General features: G+C 37.4%; 1 protein-coding gene across 1 annotated transcript in view; it reads left to right on the top strand.

The window, feature by feature from the left end:
- The window catches only part of LOC138713891 (uncharacterized), a 145,082-nt gene that overhangs the window by 98,657 nt on the left and 27,005 nt on the right, over window positions 1-19,420 (top strand). Inside the window, exon 2 of the mRNA XM_069846398.1 lies at window positions 17,918-18,029. Coding sequence (XP_069702499.1) covers window positions 17,918-18,029 — 112 coding nt within the window. The remainder of the gene's footprint in view (window positions 1-17,917; window positions 18,030-19,420) is intronic.

The following is a 19,420-nucleotide window of genomic DNA, read 5'->3' as shown; positions in this document are numbered from 1 at the left end:
TTCAGACTCTATAAAAATACCAAATTTTAATATACAGAGTGTACGATATGTGTCTGTCCACTTCACACGCTCCATTCTTCTCCATATCCTCATTTCAAATGCTTCTAGTCGTTTCTCTGCACTTTGTAGTGATGTCTTTGTTTCAGTCCCATACAACACCATATAAAGCACTTCACTAGTTTCTTCAGTTTCTACACAGGTCAGCAGAAGATGCTTTTTTTTCTTCTTCTTCAATTAAAAGCTTGCTTTGTCATTGCTATCCTTTTAACTTCCTGGCAGCAGAATGAATATGGGAAATGCCTGTTATTATTCGGTTGAGAAGCTTTTGTCATCTAGTCTGCTGTCAAAAAATCTGAATGTTAGAATTTATAAAACAGTTATATTACCGGTTGTTGTGTATGGTTGTGAAACTTGGACTCTCACTTTGAGAGAGGAACAGAGATTGAGGGTGTTTCAGAATAAGGCGCTTAGGAAAATATTTGGGACTAAGAGGGATGAAGTTACAGGAGAATGGAGAAAGTTACACAACGCAGAGCTGCACGCATTGTATTCTTCACCTGACATAATTAAGAACATTAAATGCAGACGTTTAAGATGGGCTGGGCATGTAGCACGTATGGGCAAATCCAAAAATGCATATAGTGTGTTAGTTGGGAGGCCGGAGGGAATAAGACCTTTAGGGAGACTGAGACGTAGATGGGAAGATAATATTAAAATGGATTTGAGGGAGGTGGGATATGATGATAGAGACTGGATTAATCTTGCACAGGATAGGGACCAATGGCGGGCTTATGTGAGGGCGGCAGTGAACCTCCGGGTTCCTTAAAAACCAGTAAGTAAGGCAGCAGATCATGTCAATGCTGTAGAGTAGGCCTACACCCCAAGTATGTAAAGCTCTCCACTTGTTTTACTGCCGGATTTCGAATTCGCGCGTTTACCTTCTTTATTTTTCTTCCGATAACCTTCATTTTCTCACTCACTGGTTTCAAACATACTATTATCGTCATATTGATATGATTACTCACTATTGAAAATGTCGAACAGAAATTTGAGACTTCAGTTTAATTGTCCCCACGACTCCAGCTGCTTGGTTGCACTATAGCAGGTCAGACATTCCATCAGAGTAAAGTTGGCTTGCATGCAGGGCGGGACATGTAGTTCTACCTATGGCGTGATGCACTGCTCTCTCCAGTTCAGCGACAAGCGAGAGCTCACCTTGAGCAATCTGACCTCTACAGATTTTGCAGACACTCGCTGTCGGTTTAACTCCCCATATGTCAATCTCTCCTCCTGTGGCTACTTGCGCTAAAGTTGAGTAATTGGCATAACTAAATGCTCTTGATCGGCGGAGGAGCTGGGCGTGCCCTCATTGCGCATGCGCGCTCTTACTTCATAAGTTACATCTTAAACCTAACGTACAGGGCTGTATTTAACATTTTTACTTCCCCGGGAAATCAAAATAGTGCTGCGTTCTCAACATTATTAACGATCTACAAAATTTAATCGAAGCGAAAACAGAGAACTGAATAATTATATTCAAATAAGAGTAGTAAAAAAAGGAAATTATACTTACTTAGTTATGGTCCCGTGCCGTGGCGTCGCGGTCTAAGGCATCCCGCGTAGGAGTTCATGGGGGAAGAAATTTTCTCATGAAATTTCGGCCAGTGTATGGGACCGGTGCCCACCCAGCATCGTGGGGAGCTACGATAGGTAGCGAAATCCGGTTGCGAATACCAGGTATAACGGCTGGGGGGATCACCGTGCTAACCACACGATACCTCCATTCTGGTTGGATGATCGTCCACCTCTGCTTCGGCATGTGGGCGTGAGGCCAGCAGCCGGCTGGTCGGTCTAGGCCCTTCACGGGCTGTAGCGCCACGGATTATTACTTACTTATGGCTCATTGGTTCATTGTCGCCCTCACATAAGCCCGCCATTGGTCTCTATCCTGAGCAAGATCAATTCAGGAAATTATACAGAGAAAATAAAATAATGTAGGCCTAGTACAGTACCTGCAGTGGTCACCGTCTGCATTTTGCTGAATCTGAAATCTTCCACATTTCGTTTTACTCCTTCACTATTGAAATAGTCTCTCGTTGCTTCGTTTATTGCCCAGAACGCTGGCTCGGTCGGAACTTTGCTAACGGGAGAACCCCGAGAGAAACCAAACCTGCGAACTCCTCCGTCATGAACGTCATTGCGGAATTTTCAGTCATATATCTTACCAAGACTCGAACCCGGACCGACTGAGTGACATTCGCATAGTGAAGGAATAATAGCCTAGTTACTGAAATCAAACTCAGAATGGGGTCATAGCACTACGAGCATAAGCAAACAAACGCACTTCGGCAGGATACAAAGCACTCGCCGAACCTGAATAATCAATCATAACGCTTAATCTAGGCTATCGTATCGTACAGTCTATCATTAAAGTATGTGTGTATTATGAATCATCAAAATTGTTACACAGGGTGTGTCATTTTCAGCCAACATTTTGTAACTAGAAAAACAGATCAATAAACTTAATTTATTAACAATTCGCCGGCCCGGATGGCTCAAGCGGTAGGGGCACGGTATGTCCCTATCGCTTGGTCCGAAGGGTTGTGGGTTCGAGTCCCGCCTCGGGCATGGGTGTTGTGATTGTATTAGTATAAGTAAAAAACAAAGCAACCAAAGGTAAAACAAACAGAGAACAAAAATAGATAACTTTGGAAAACGGCCTCTGGCCGGTCGAAAAAAAAACAATGCTGAAGTCTATATTTTTATACATCTTGATTACACAACTTTTAACACTGTATCACTTCGGAATATATATGATAAGAACTTTCTTGTGTTAAATTTTAACGTACCTTGTTAACATGTTTCGACCTGTTTTGGGTCATCTTCGGAACTGGTCGTTGTTGGTCTTGGCGCCTCTTGTTTCCTGTGAGGATGCGTTCGTAGTGTAGAGTTCCAAGTAAAATTATATAAATTAATGCGTCTTTATTAATATGAAATGACAGTCTATTCAAAATGGGCTGTAAAAATTTTCATCTTGCATAAGATGAAATGACATATGAAACGTTATACACCTGTGTCCCCAAAAACTGGGTTTTGTTATTGGAAGAGCATGTATGTGTTCAGCAATTTTCTTTAAGTGTGGCACACTACGTGTCTTCAAAACAGTTTCCCAGCGTTCTTGAAGAGTCGGTAGATCTTTCAGTATCGATATCATCTCTTTCAATAGGCAATTCTCTTGGTACAATGCATCACCATTTTCAAAGTCCAGTTCTATATTAATATGCAATATATTCACAATTTCAGAAAGGACACTGAATGTGTAAGATCATTAAAGGTTAGAAAAGTGAAGAATAGTAATCAAACCATTTTTGCAAATATAGTCAGTGGCTCTCTGATACACATTCAGTGATGCACATCTGAATCGCTCAAGTTATTCAAATCCTGATTTACTACCAAGCCATGTCACCAATGGGCGCCACGAACTCGCTTTTGTGTTCTATCCAAAGTACTTATACTTACAAAGTCTTTACTTCTGTTCATCGAAAAGTATATCGTATAATTACAAAATGTCTTTGGTAGCCATTGCAAACTAGGTCAATAAATATGTGAACAATCTTGTATATTGCATTTCTAATTAAATTAAGTTTCACATTAGCAAGATAGTTAATAATTTACACAAAGTTTGGATTTTATTAGATGCAAGCTTAAACATCCGCCTACCCTCTGAAACCAGAACAAAATGCCAATGTTGTGAATACCTATATTCCGCCGGCTTTCTGATAGGTTTCTCGAAGATCTGCATAAACTAATTAAAAGTTCTGTAAAGGAAATGTTAGTTTCCCAGGAGACACGCTTGGCGCGTTGCTGTATACAGAACGTTAATACAAAGGTCCCAGGCTCTTTAAAACTCAATGGGAAACATATTTACAGCATGTCAATATGTATAACACCGTATTAAGAACTTCGAATCCTTTTACTATCTCTGCAAGGAACATCGTAGCAGAAAAAGGTGTGTTTAAGGGGTTAGGTATAGCTTATTGCAGTAAAATTTTGGAAATATTCAACATCTTTTTCATCCATTAACTGTAGGACTATCTTGTACACCAATGAAAATTACTATGTGTAGAACACTGCCATTCTGTTATATGAAAAAAGAAAATATTTTTACGATTAAAAAAATATATATATATATATATATATATATATATATATTTCCAAATTCAGTTCACTGTGCAGTGATGAAGCTTTTCCCACATAACTCAAAAATTATCCTACATTCTGTAATGAAATTTTACACCTTACAGAGATTCAATGTGTGAACCACGAGTGACTCGGCAGATGTCCAAACGATAATCAAACTCTTCCCATACCCTTTTCAACATATCCTCTGTGACCGTGGCGGCAACTTCTCGAATTCTGGTTTTTAGTTCCTCTAAATCACGTGGCAAAGGCGGTACAAACACACGGTCCTTTAGTTACCCCATAGAAAAAAGTCACATGCAGTCATATCGGGTGACCTTGGTGGCCATGTCATGAAACATCTGTCCCTTACTCCAGCACGTCCTATCCAACGATCAGATATCTCCGTATTCAGGTAAGCACGAACTGCATTGTGGAAATGTGGCGGAGCCCCATCTTGCTGAAAGATGAAATCGTCATCGAGATCTTGTCTAAGTTGAGGCACCAACCATTGCTCCAACATGTCCAGATATGAATGTCCAGTCACAGTAGCCTCAATGAAGAAGAAAGGTCCGTACAGTTTTCGTTGTGACAACGCGCAGAAAACATTCAAACATTCACCTTTGGTGAATCACGCCCATGTTCAACGATTCTGTGAGGTTTCTGTGTACCCCAAACACGACAGTTGTGCTTGTTAATTTTCCGAGTCACTCGTGGTTCACACATTGAATCTCTGTAATGTGTAAACAGAACTTTGAGAGTTTGACTTGAAACTGACGTGTGTTTGAAAGTTCTATCATTTGTAGTTTTTGTGTAATAAAATATTGAAAGTGTTAGCGGACTTTTGATATGTCCTTTATTCTTATTGTGTAGTAGACATAAGACAAATTGTATTATACACTTCTTAATTTCAATTCAGGAATCCGCCCCTGAGCACGAGTTCTACTCTTTCAGGGGCGAGCTAAAGTTTTATCTGTTTATATCATATTTGATGTTACAATGATTAGCAAAATAAATACAAATTCAAATCAGGCTTTGACTTAGCAACCATAAAATGTTGTTCTCTTGTTTTACAAATTGTCAAAGCCTGTTAATTTGTAAGCATTGCCCACTGATTGTCATTTCTTCATTTTTTTTATACATAGGTTTCTTATGAAAGTGTTTAATCCCTGTGTCTTATTACCCAGAAAAACACACGCTATGTAGGTACAGTATTACACTTCACATTAACTTACATAAACGCAGTTGGAAACGTTTATAAACATCTCGAAACTCAACAAAATTATTAATTCACAAAACTAAACGCAAATTGTTTCATGAACTGGACATGAGGGATAATGAACTCGTGATTTCGTTCATTAAAATGGTATGAATGTGCTTCAGCGAGATTTGTTAACAAGGTTACGTGAAGCCTTCCGGTGTAGACGCAGGTGAGGCGTGCAGCTTTAATACCACGATGCAGTGTTTGATGTTTGTTCGTTGTCAATATGCGTTGCCTCAGTAGGCGAGATGCCTGGCGTCGTTGTGCCCCGCAAGAGTGTTTAGTGTGCATGATTGGAATTACCTGTGCGGGCCGTGACGCTGATAAAATGTCTGCAAATATGAGAGAGGCTCCGGCTGGCTGCAGCGCGTTTGCCTTCCGGAGCCGGAGCTGCGTTCGTGCCTAGGTTCGAATCCCGATTGGGCTCATTGCGTGGTTCGGTTTCTTCTAGGTTTTCCAACTGTAATGCGAATGTAAGGTACACCCATGGGGAATCTTCGGTTCAGTGGCGGCTGGTAGTTTGAAAATATGGTGGTGCACAATGGATATCGAAAAGGAGTTAAACATACTTTACTTTAAAGTTTAAAACCGTGTATACCTGAGGGCGTATACATATAAAGCTAATTTATATGCAATTAATAAGTAAAATGACTAAATACAAGCAGACCTATTTATACAGAAAGTCCAAAAGTGGAAGGGGTCGTGGGCGGAGCTCTCTATATTGCGATTTACCCTCAATGAAAAACATTTAAGCACAGAATCGTCATCAGAATGCTACCAAGTACCAGGTGCAACATTTTCGTTCATAAAATTCAAATGCAGCTTTCGTAGGCTATCGGGAGATAGCAGCACTTATTGTCAGAACGACAACTGTTAGAACTTTAAAACAAAATACAAGCTCCTTTATGTATTGTGCCGTTTGTGTGCATGCAGATTGAGAAAGTAATATGCGAAATATGCGACTGTTCGTTGCACAAGCCGAATGAATACATTTTTCATGCTTATTACTTCGGACAAATGTCTAGTTGAAACAGATACTTTCCCAGTGAATTTAGTTTCTTCTGCACTGACGTTGGTGTCCATGTCAGCGAGTGCGACAAACCGTTCTCAATGAGGAAAGCAGTAGACCACGCCTCTAACCCCCTGACCCCGCACTAGCCGAACATCTCTATAAACTACCTTCCATAGGTTTTCAACATCTTTGCAAACCAAGAGGCTCGGAGGCTCCTGCAGATGTACAAAACAAGACGCCAGCTGCAGATAGTCATGAACGAAAATTGTAAAATAAAATTTTATTTTTAATAGTAACAAGCCGGGAGATTAGCAACATTACTGGAGGGTGTACAAACCTGCAACCCCCTTGAGAAGCCGCCACTGCTTCAGTTTCATTTCGCCAAATACCATCTGGCTACCCCACCAGTCCTGTCTTCGTTTAGGTACTAAAAAGAATGGTGTGATCAGCACTACGCTTCAGCCAATCTGTAGTTTTAAACTCCGGAATTGTGTGCTCTTTCTTACAAACTCCGTAGCGCTACAGCCACACTAGGGTCCAGCAGAGCATGTGTCACTTTGCAGTCAGCTGTGTAACTACCGGAGGAGATAGACTAGCTCGAGTTTCCAACGGTATTATGGATAGGATTTTATTAACAGTCACCTAGAATCAAACTGCACTTTATCCAAAAATCTGACTTGTCAGAAAAGACGAAAATTACTGCAGTTAGACTCCAAACGGCGATTTTACTACTGAAGCTAGGCAGATAAATTCCAGTTTGACTTCATACCAGCAGTTTATCACATTCCCTGCATAATTCTGCAATGAAACACACCTTAATCCCATATTTCATAATTTGGAGAAAGTGCAGTTTGGTTGTAGGCGACTCAACTGTAGTTTCTCACCTATTGTGGCTCACAATTTTTTTTTCGTTCACGAGGCGAAGTGACCTCGTTCCGGATTTTATACCCTTGAAAAATTTCTTAGGTGTAACCGGGAATCGAACCCGAAACCTCCTGCTTCATAGCCAGGCAAGCTAACCATTACACTTACTGTGTAGTGGAGTAACAGTTAACATTCTGACTTAAAGCGAAAGGTCCCGGGTTCAAATTCTAGTTCGGACGAGTTGCATGGTTTTTTGTTGCGAGGTTTTCTCCCCTCAACCGCTTGACGCAGAATTTCTGAGTAATTTTTGGTGTTGATCCTCGGATTCATTTCGCCTTCATTAAATTTCATCTTCATCTATCATCTTCAATAGTTTCAGGTCGACCAGGAGGTCCGGCAGGTGTGGTACCGTGATTCGCCTACGGATGTCATCTGTCTGGGAGCTGCACACATCCCAGAGAGGCGTAAGGACTTTCACGACGGACTACGACAGAACAGGGAGTGTAGCTCCCACGGACAGATGACGCTACGGTGAATCGCGGTATCTATGGTGCCATGATCTTCAGGTCAGCGTAGGATTGAGGAGCACTTAGTGCACTGGCGTTCAGATACCTGATCCCTAATAATCGACAGCGATTGATAATTCGTGTAAGTGTGGGTTCTTTAATTATTATTTTATGAATAGATGGCGAAGATAGCAGTCAGTATTGCCAATAGCACATACATATACCCGCATTATAAAATTAAAAACTCCATTCCCCTCTAATGAAGCCGGCTATAACGGCTGGAGGGATCATCGTACTAACCACACGATACCTCCATTCTGGTTGAATGATCGTCCATCTCTGCTTCGGCATGTGGACATGAGGCCAGCAGCCGGCTGGTCGGTCTGAGCCCTTATAGGTTGTAGCGCCACGGATTATTATTATTATTATTATTATTATTATTATTATTATTATTATTATTATTGTTATTATTATTATTATTCCCCTCTAATGATTGTGAAAAACAGCAGATTTAGCGGAAAACTGTTGTTAAAGAATGAAAATAATTTATGCTTAATCTACATCAACATTTTCCCTGATAGTATTTTACCCGTTCCAATAATAGGGTCACCTATTGAAAACTAGCGAAACTATTTCAAAGTTTGTCAATTTTTTATCTGACATCCCGTGGTTAGAAAGTTCGCTTAACTTACACGATCAGAAAATTCTAGTTCAGATATCTTTAAATGCCAGTGTATGTGAATTGCTGACAGATGCCATCGATCTGAGGAGGCTGCAGAATATCGACAGAAGACAGAGTAACATTTCTGTTCATACAGACTCCGTTAGACCTGGATCCCTTAGCTGAATCAATAAGATGGCACCAAACAGTGAATCACGTACTAACAGGAATAGGGTCCTAAGGACTTCAACAATCATTCCATAAAAATAAGTAATAAAGAGATCGCACAATAAACCTCAGGCTGAGGTGCTAGCTTCAGGTCCTTCTCCAAGAGAGAAGAACCACTACACTTGAAATCCCGGATTCATACTCTAGTGCAGTCATGTCAATTGATGCCCATAGGAGAAAGCGCGCGCTTTAGAGTCCAGGAGAGCCTGAGCGCTTTACAGCGGAAAGGAAAGAGACAGACGAAAGGGGTAGTATATGCCGCTTGATCGAGGTATATTCAGGGATGGCCAGCACTGATTCAATAGATAAAGGGAAGAGAACTTATTAAAACTGTATCCATGGTAATTTTTAGATTTGCCTGAGAAGTATAAGTGCATTATAAGATGTAAGTTTTAATTTTAATGCTCATTTTTCACAAGTTTGATTTTTATTCAAAAGGAATATTTTCTCTACTTTTTATATAAAAGTGAAATTTTCAGATATTGGCCTATTTATTTAGTAGCCTTACAGAATGTTTTCGTAAATCTAATATACCGTACATACAGTACTTATTACTGAAGATAGTGTATTGAAAAGTTTGAAAATATTCGCATGGAAATTGTTTGTAAGGAAATGAATTAACAAAGCAACTACTGTTACATCATAAGCAAAAGATACGTGCCCATGTGTTGTAAAAATGTCAGCTCTATAGCTTCAGCAGATTTCGAGAAAGTAATTTAATATTCTGATTATAGGAAGTTGCTCAACAATATCATCTTAAAAGCATAATGCGATAAGAGTTTTGTTATGTAATATTAGTTACACTTAAAACATATACAGCACCTAGGTAACTTTGCTTTGTACTGTAATATTGTTTTGATTAGTTCATTGATTAGGCCTACTTTTATAAGGCTAAAAATAGAATCAATATCAATTCGAACTTATCATGTCATACTCAATTTCTTTTTTTGGGATATCACTTCCTTTATGAATGAAGGAATTTGTGTGAATATTCCTTCTTAACTCTCTATTATGTTATTAAGATTTAAAACACAAGTGCAATATTAATAAATCAGTGTTAGTACTTTTGTTTCACAGACAATATAGATAATATCAAACAGAAAGAAGCCATATAAAAATAACGACATAAAATTTCACTTTCCGTTTGAAGTTTGTGCACCACTGTTTCCTTAATCCAACAGGCTGCTTATTCAAATACACAACCCTTCCTCTTTCCATACTTAGCGCTTGTTGCCCGCGCACGACGTCAAGGTCAGAAAAATGCGCTTGCTTTGACATCACTGCTCTAGTGAGTTCAATTTCTTTTGTCAAATGGCAGGGTCTTAACTTGTTATATTATTAAGACCCTACGAAAGGGCTCAGAGATGTCGCTAGTGGCGAAGAGCGCAGACCACTTGGTTCGTCAGATAGCACAGGCATGCGGTGGGTCCACGTTGCGCTTTTAGTGATGATGATGATGAAGAAGAATTATTGGGATGTCACGGGGAAACTGGAGTACCCGAATAAAACCACTGTGTTGACTGGACCACGGGCTTGCTTAACACAAGTTATGAGTTCCGGGTACAGCGGGATTTGTACCCGAGCCTCCTGAGTTATGAATTTTTTTTGGAAAATATTGGGATAGCACTCTCGTTTCCTTTTTCGCAATGTCAAATTGTCTTCATTCGCTATCATCCATTTTGTGATAGATCAACGTTTCTCAATCTTTTTCGAAGTGGGGACCACTTTTTTAAGTCAGAACAGTTCCGCGGACCACCTTACTCTTGTTCCCTTCGAAAGCATATTTAATCATTTTTGTAGCATATTTTAATACCAGCATACTTATATTTTCAAGTAGAATTAATTAATATATTAATTAGTTATTAGAGTTTGGATTATCTTTAACTTATAAAATAAAATAAATAAATGTTGGTACTCACATTAATGCGATGGATGAGTCTGCTGATTCTTGCACAGTTCTATATTTGGAGTATGCTGGAGATCGTCACATACATCGAGTCGATTTCGGTAGCCTACTTTGTTTTTATTAGAGTTAGTGATGAAAACCCTTTCTCACACAGATACGTAGAAGCAAACTGAATTATAATCTGTAAAGCATCATTGTACAGTTCACTATATTCTCTTTTCACTTGTGATGAGGTCCAGAAATTAACCATAGCTTCCGCTTGGAATTTCATTTTAAGTCAGGTCTCATTCGAGACTTCAATTAGCTGTTCTCTTTCACTCAATGAAAGTTTGTTAGTTTCAATATCGCAATGAAAGTGATCACGAATCCATGAAAATTCGTCATATTTACTTGGAAAATAAGTTTCAAATTGTGACCTCAGAGTTGTATTATTGTGTACGACGTACAGTACGTGACCATTTCAATGTGCAGACTGGGTGTCGGCAAAACTGTTAAGAAAGTCATAAATACATGTGTTATGAATTCGGGTGGTCCCTGGCTGGGTTATAGGCGCGGCGCCAGATGTGCAGGGAAAAGATGGCGAGAAACACCACAGTCATAGTGCTTTAAATCCCTCTTTTGTTGTTGAGAGTAGAGTGGGAAGTCAGCAGAGGGATAGGGTAATAAATTTCATAAAATATCAGCACTGGGAGAAAAAGTGAAAGAGCGATTACCATGTGTCATTGAGAGTTTCAGCTATAGAGTGATACGAAATACGTTTGAATTTTAGTTTTTCCTGTACCTTTTTTGAAGGACCACAAGGGCATACCTCGAGGACCACAGGTGCACAGTGGGACGGATTGCGATTCTAGCCGGAACAAAATCTAATATTGATAAATTCCTTTCGAATCGTTGAAAATAGCAAGATGAAGGTAAATTATTATGACATTTAATGAAATATTTGTATGAGAATTATTATTTTAATATATAACGCCTATTTGTTAAAAAAACATACAATAATAGGAATTGCATACAACTATTGCGAATAAAACATTAAAGTGAACAGAAATTATTTTACACACTACTATGAAGAGAAAAGTAATATATGTAGTAAATTCTATGACTCATGTTTAGAAATCTGAAGCGTCTGTTGTATCTCCAGAAGTGTCGACCCGCTAGCGCTACTGTCGTCCTCATCTTGGGATTACACTTGAGCAGTGCTGTTGTTGGCACTCACAGCTGGTACTTGTGGCAGTTTAATTACCTCAGCTTATAGTTTTGATTTTCTTGGACTTGGATGTCGATTAATCTGGGATACGATGGGATCAGAAGATACTAACAACATGTGTAGGACATCTTATAAGTTTCTCTCACGAATTCGCTTCCTAGCGTGATCTAACCTGTACTTTCGTAAATCTTTGTGTCTTGTCTCTTGAGGATCTTCAAATAACATCCCAATAGGAAGTATCGCAGTTTCTGCAATTTTTCCTCCATTTATCAGTATTTTATGCAAGCTGGATGGCATGTAGTACCATGGATATAATTGTACATACGTATAAATGGGCTTTATCATCAAAAGCCCAATACATATTGAATATCCACATGAAATAGTGCATAAAATTACAGAAAATCTGAGAATGAGGTATTACTAATACCAGTAATATTGGCTGTAATTTGAGGGTTTTCAAAAACCGATGTGCAGTATCACCATCATTTGATGTCCAAGACCACCAGATTTCGGCTTGTCAATGAGAAGCCCTAATTGAGAGCGAAATCTAGAAATAATCACTTGTTTTCCAGCTGCAAAAATATCCTTGTTGTTGCCTCTGACCTGCCAAGAACAATGTTTTTTAAGAAAATAATCCTTTTTACGGTGGCACTGCATCCAACGTCTGTTAAAATTACTTGGAATATTTTTCAAAATATTACAAATGCACTTCTCGCTATTAGAATCACATGTTTCAATACATAATTTGTTCAAAACATATCTATATAGTTCATCTAAGTCGCCACTTTTATTGGCAAGTATTGGAAATAGATCACAGCGCGAAATCACCGGTAGCGGTTCCGAGTCTGAAAAAAATTAACCACATGCAGAGCGGTCAGTAGGAGCAAATGAAACTAGGTTAGTCTTAAAGTGCACACTTAAACCTACATTCTGACATAAAAATAAATGTGACTCTGTGTGACTCTGCTATTATAAGTCAACGTTTACTTTGATAAATAGTTTTAAACAATCGCATTTGCCGCCCTTAAGTTAATATGCCGTTTCTAAAAATTCAAAGTTATTATGAACATAAAATTTATATAATAATTATCTACCAACCTTGTTCTTCATTTTCCATTTCAGAATCACAAAACGTTTCACTCCCAGATCACAGAAAACAAGCTTGCTTCTTACACTATTTCAGCGTGGCTGAGCAATAAAACTGGTTACGGAGGGGAATCCTCGTCATCATCATTGTTTGACGTCCGTATGTTTAGTGTCGAAGCTTCTCTCTCATAGATAAGCATTCTGTGATTCATTAGCAACAACTTGAGATAGGACACGCATAAAAATGACAACATGTGAAAATTGATTTTGTTCCGGCTAGAATCGCAATTCGTCCCACTGTCCGCGGACCATAGTCTGAGAAACACTGTGGTAGATGAATATAATTGTTATGTCCCAGGATCTGATGGTCGACTGCAGGTGCCACAATTATCAATTCGTCAGGGATACGTGTGAAGTGGTTCACTAGACCTAGCTGGGAGTGAAATGCAGTGTCACAAACTGTTTGGCGATATCTTCGAGTGCAGAATTTTTTCTGCGGCTGGTATGCTGCAGGAAACTAGCTGCACGTGGTGATGACGAAATGCGAACGAACGTGATAATTTATGGCTGTCCGCTGTTCTCAGTACACTCCCCGTCAATTACACCTGCAAATTTCAGCTGTCTCAAAGACACTGCACCGGGGAACACAGTCACTGCTCCAGTTCTTCGGAAATTGCTCTTAGGCCAAGGATAAGGTGTAGGTGGGAAGTCTGTCTTGTTTAGCTGCGAAGGATTTAGCTTTCGAAGACGGCGTAATAATTCATTTTGTTAGAAAATAAAACTGTATCGGAATTCGCACTAAAATCATGAAGGACTTCCTCTACAGTCTACAGCACAGGTTGTACTGGATTTTTCCTCTGTTGATTATTTGTACAGAGAGAGAGAGGCATATCCTCTGAATATACATTATTTTATTGTTAGTAGCTGAAGACTATATCCCAAGTTGTGGCTCAGTAGGACTGCAGTTCTGGTGGTCGTAGGTTCGATTGTCGATATGTAAAAAAAGAGTGCTATGTGTATCCTTTTTCTTGTGTCCATCCTACTGTGTTTTAATAATAATAATAATAATAATAATAATAATAATAATAATAATAATAATAATAATGGCTTTATTTATCCTGGCAGAGTTAAGGCCGTAAGGCCTTCTCTTACACTCAACCAGAATTAAAACTTGCTTACACAGTTGAACATAAAACTGGATCGGAATTAAGTAATTACATACTGATACAATTTAGGTACATAATGAGATCAAAAGAGGTAGTTACATAAAATTTACCTCATAAAATAAAAAATAAACATAGTGGAATACATATTAATTTTTTTAGAATCAAATACGAATCACATAAAAACAGAAGTCGATAATTCAATAAAAAAATGTACACATTAGTATACATATTAGTATTAGATTACAATTGAGTAGGATTTACATAATTAAACCAGAAACCGACAATTGAATAAAATGTACATAAAAATAGATTAATAATAAAAAAACAACAACACAGTGGGATACATATTGGTGTTAAGTGATAAATAAACACGATTTAGATAATAAAAATAAATACAGTGGAACACATTCCATTAAATATTTGCAACGCGTTAGATCTGGCAACTCATCATAAGATATTTTTCTAATTTACATTTGAAGGAAATTAAAGTTCGGCAGCCCTTGACTTCAGGCGGCAGAGAATTCCAGTGACGAGAAGTAGCAACAGTGAAAGATGAAGAATAAAGAGATGATGTGTGCAGTGGTATTTCTAGCGTGTTATCATATTGTGACCGAGTATTTAAGTTATGATACCGAGAAAGACTGTGGAATCGGACAGATAAGTAAGAGGGAGTAGAGGTGTGCAAAATTCGGTATAAGAGAGAAAGTGTTAAGTGTTGACCTTGCTTTATGCTGATCATATCTCCAGGGATTTGTTTCACAATGTTTGGAATTCTTGTAAATTGTAAATAATTAAACTTCTGTTTCATAATCTGAGTTAGTAAAGTTGAACTTTATAAAGAAAGTCAGATCTTTACAAATGATTATATTTTGTCTCTAAACTTTACAAACGTTTTGTTTACCAATAATGGAGTAATTTTACAAATATGTCAATTTTGCTTCTAAAGCTAGCATATTTTCTATTAAAATTGTTCTTAGATATATAAGTAAATTGTGTAGGCTATAAAAAAATAAATGAGGAGCATAGGATCAAAGTTAAACAACTCAATTTTTTTGCGATTTCGAGATATTGATTGTTTCTCATAGAATTTTCTGTGCTGAATGCGATTCTGGAACTGTTTAGGTTCAAAAACGGACAGAGCAGTGCGAAAATAGCACTTAATTGTGCGCTTTAGAATCAAAATGTAGACAACTCCACTGTGGCTTGGTTTCAAATTAGGACAATTCCTTCAGTAGCCAATGAGAAGCCCACACTCGTACCAACTTCTCCCATCATGCATTGCGAATCCAACATGGCTGATTGTTTATATAATCGGTTTGTGGATGAATAAGTACTGTTTTACGTAAATTTGTTTTGAAACCGAGTTAGAAGAGACTTAAATTCAAAAGTAGATAAATATGGCTTCGTTTGGTTTCAAAAACAGACAACTCCGTGACTTAGTTTCAGAGATGGACAACTCCACTTTTTAAACTTAAATTTAGATCAGAATATTAATTACAATTACATTTTGAGACTGATAAAATATTTCTGTAACCCATGAGAATGTTTAAAAAAAATGTACGTATAACGGTGACATTGGTTTCCAAGAATCTAGTTTTTCGCCTCTCCTGTAAAAAAAGCAAAAGTGGAGTTGTCCAACTTTGATACCAAGCTCCTCAAATACATGTTTCAGAAAATTAATTTTATGATTAACTGGACACCATTATGATATGAGGGGCGTTTTTACAAAACTTGACATCTACAGAAATCAAATTTTTCAGTAGACATATTTTTTTAATTAACTCTCAATTCAAACACAGTATTTTTACAGTATTATATATTTACTGAAAAGAGAATAATAGAAATAGATTATGATATTATACATATTATTTTATAAGTAAGTACCATCCTTAAATTATACATATTATTTTATAAGTAAGTACCATCCTTAAATAGACCCTGAAAATAACAAATTTTCACAAAAGTCAACATCTACAGAACTTTTCCATCACTTTCAAAATGTTTTTACTAATACTACTAATCAAAATTCTGTTATCCTTTTAAATTTAGATCTTACTATGCAGGAAAGGAATTTTCATAATTATAAATGCATCTGTTCTTTTTTACCACCCAATTTTTTCAATAATACTCAATGAAGACATACAAGAACAATAGTATTGTTCACTGGAACTCATTTAATAAGACATACGAGAACAATAGTATTATATATTGTTCACTGCAACACACAATGACACTTAACTTATTAAGACATACAAGAACAATAATATTGTTCACTGGTCTCCATAAATTATTCTAGCTTCTTCTGAAGATATGTCAGAGTACTTTAAATAACTTCTTTATGTCAACACACTTTTTTTCATTAACATGATTTACAAATTTAAGTTCCATAGTTGTATCAATCAATTCACTGTGGACTAAAGCAAGGAGATGCACTATCACCTTTACTTTTTAACTTTGCTCTAGAGTATGCCATTAGGGAAGTTCAGGATAACAGAGAGAGTTTGGAATTGAACGGGTTACATCAGCTGCTTGTCTATGCGGATGACGTCAATATGTTAGGAGAAAATCTACAAACGATTAGGGAAAACACGGGAATTTTGCTGGAAGCAACTAAGATATAGATTTGGAAGTAAATCCCGAAAAGACAAAGTATATGATTATGTCTCGTGACCAGAATATTGTACGAAATGGAAATATAAAAATTGGAAATTTATCTTTTGAAGAGTTGGAGAAGTTCAAATATCTGGGTGCAACAGTAACAAATATAAATGATACTCGGGAGGAAATTAAACACAGAATAAATATGGGAAATGCCTGTTATTATTCGGTTGAGAAACTTTTATCATCCAGTCTGCTGTCGAAAAATCTGAAAGTTAGAATTTATAAAACAGTTATATTACCGGTTCTTCTGTATGGTTGTGAAACTTGGACTTGGACTCTTACTTTGAAAGAGGAACAGAGACTACGGGTGTTTGAGAATAAGGTGCTTAGGAAAATATTTGGGGCTAAGAGGGATGAAGTTACAAGAGAATGGTGAAAGTTACACAACACAGAACTGCACGCATTGTATTCTTCACCTGACATAGTTAGGAACATTAAATCCAGACGTTTGAGATGGGCAGGGCATGTAGCACGTTTGGGCGAATCCAGAAATGCATGTAGAGTGTTAGTTGGGAGACCGGAGGGAAAAAGACCTTTAGGGAGGCCGCCGAGACGTAGATGGGAGGATAATATTAAAATGGGTTTGAGGGAGGTGGGATATGATGATAGAGAATGGATTAATCTTGCTCAGGATAGGGACCGATGGCGGGCTTGTGTGAGGGAGGCAATGAACCTCCGGGGTCCTTAAAAGCCAGTAAGTAAGTAAGTAGTATCAATCTTGTTTGCATTACGGATTCCTGGAGTAAGAATTTCAACTTCAATAGTTGATCCGGCATAACAAATATTTGTTGTGTTACTTGATGATATGATATGATATGATATGATATGATATGATATGATATGATATGATATGATATGATATGATATGATATGATATGATATGATATGATATGATATGATACGGTACGGTACGATATGATATAATATATTGTCTTAAGCAAACCTACAAGTGGTGATGGCCCTTCACATTTCTGTATTCAGGGACTCACCATCACTATTTACAGATTTCTATACTATACTGTCCAGTTCTCAAATTACATTCTTGTCCCTAACTTGAACCCGTTATTCACCCTCATACATTATTATCCTCAACACCTTACCACACAGCAACACATTTCCAACCCTAGCTATTGCACCAAGTTCTGTGTCGCATTTCCCTGTACTGTCTCTCTGCTCACAGCGGCTGGGAGTTCTTGCGGTGCTCCTTGTGGTAGGGAGTTCGGCCCTTCCGGTACCCGCCCCTCAGTCGTCGCTGTTGGCGATTTCGCCGCATTACCAAGGATTTCTAACAGGTCAGTATGTCTCAATCATTGTAAAATACGGAAACGTCTCTTTTTTCGGTAATGTGTCTTGTTGTCCCGAAAGAGATCTTTGGGACATGTTTTGTTTCTGTTTAAGAATTAGTGACTACAGACAAAACTGGAAGCATCGACTGTTATTTTATTATAAACATCACTGTTGATGGTAGGGATGCTGTAGTTCTGTAGGCTATTTCTCTAAAGCAGCGTTTCTCAAACTTTTTTGAAGTGGAGACCACTTTTTTAAGTCAGAACAGTTCCGCGGACCACCTTACTCTTGTTCCTTCGAAAGTAAATTTATAATTTTTGTAGCATATTTTAATACCAGTATAATTATATTTTAAACTAGCCGTACCCGTGCGCTCCGCTGCACCAGTTAGAAATAAATATAAAGTAATTACATAATTAAAATAGGACATTTGATCCAGGGAACATTCGTGTTTGATAAGGATAAATCATTTATTATGTTACTTAATTTAAATTGTATTTTCATAATTAAAATGCGATCATTTTGATCCAGAGACCACTCATTTGGTCATAAAAATTATTTTAGGAAATACAGGAAACGAATGTACAGAAGAGCCTATCAAGTTTTCTGTGCATAAGAAGCTATTTTAATCTTACCTGTCCTCGATTCACTCAGAAGTTACTGTGATAACATTATAGCATTATGTCCATCTAGAGAAACTACACTTTCCAATGGTGAATTAATAATTAATTATACAAATCGGTTAATTTAGCTTCTGATATTACTTCATACAAACACAGAAACATTATCTGTAGGCTATCTTTTATAGCTTTCGATTGTTGCTGTCCAAGGCCCCTTATAGACGAAGTCATTTGTTTTTTAATTCATTACACGGCCTTAGATGGCAGTTATTTTAATTTTAAAACTCATTTATCTCATTAAATATCAGTCCTATCAAAATTTTTCAAGGAATAAAACTTATCGCAAATTATTTTTAAAAAACTTTTGTTATGTAACATTTTTCACAAAAATCAATAATAAGCGAGATATTTCGATTTATTTAATTCAGGCCCCCTTATAACCCCCTTTTTAAATAATGTACGTATTTTGAATGCCATATAGCCTAAAATCTAAGTTACAACGAACTTAATTTATAGTCCAATTTTCATCGAAATCCGTTCAGCCATTATCGCGTGAAAAGGTAACAAACATACAGACAGACAGACAGACATACAAACAAAAATTTCAAAAAAGCGATTTTCGGTTTCAGGGTGGTTAAATTGTATATGTTAGGACCAATTATTTTTGGAAAATCGAAAATTACCAGAAAAATTTCGGCTACAGATTTATTATTAGTATAGATTAGAATCAATTAATTAAAATTAATTTAATTCAATTAATTATATATTAGTATTAG

Source organism: Periplaneta americana, chromosome 14 (assembly GCF_040183065.1).
Source record: "Periplaneta americana isolate PAMFEO1 chromosome 14, P.americana_PAMFEO1_priV1, whole genome shotgun sequence".
Lineage (NCBI taxonomy): Eukaryota > Metazoa > Arthropoda > Insecta > Blattodea > Blattidae > Periplaneta > Periplaneta americana.
Note: the sequence above shows the minus strand (reverse complement) of the source record. Positions and strands in the feature narration are given on the sequence as shown.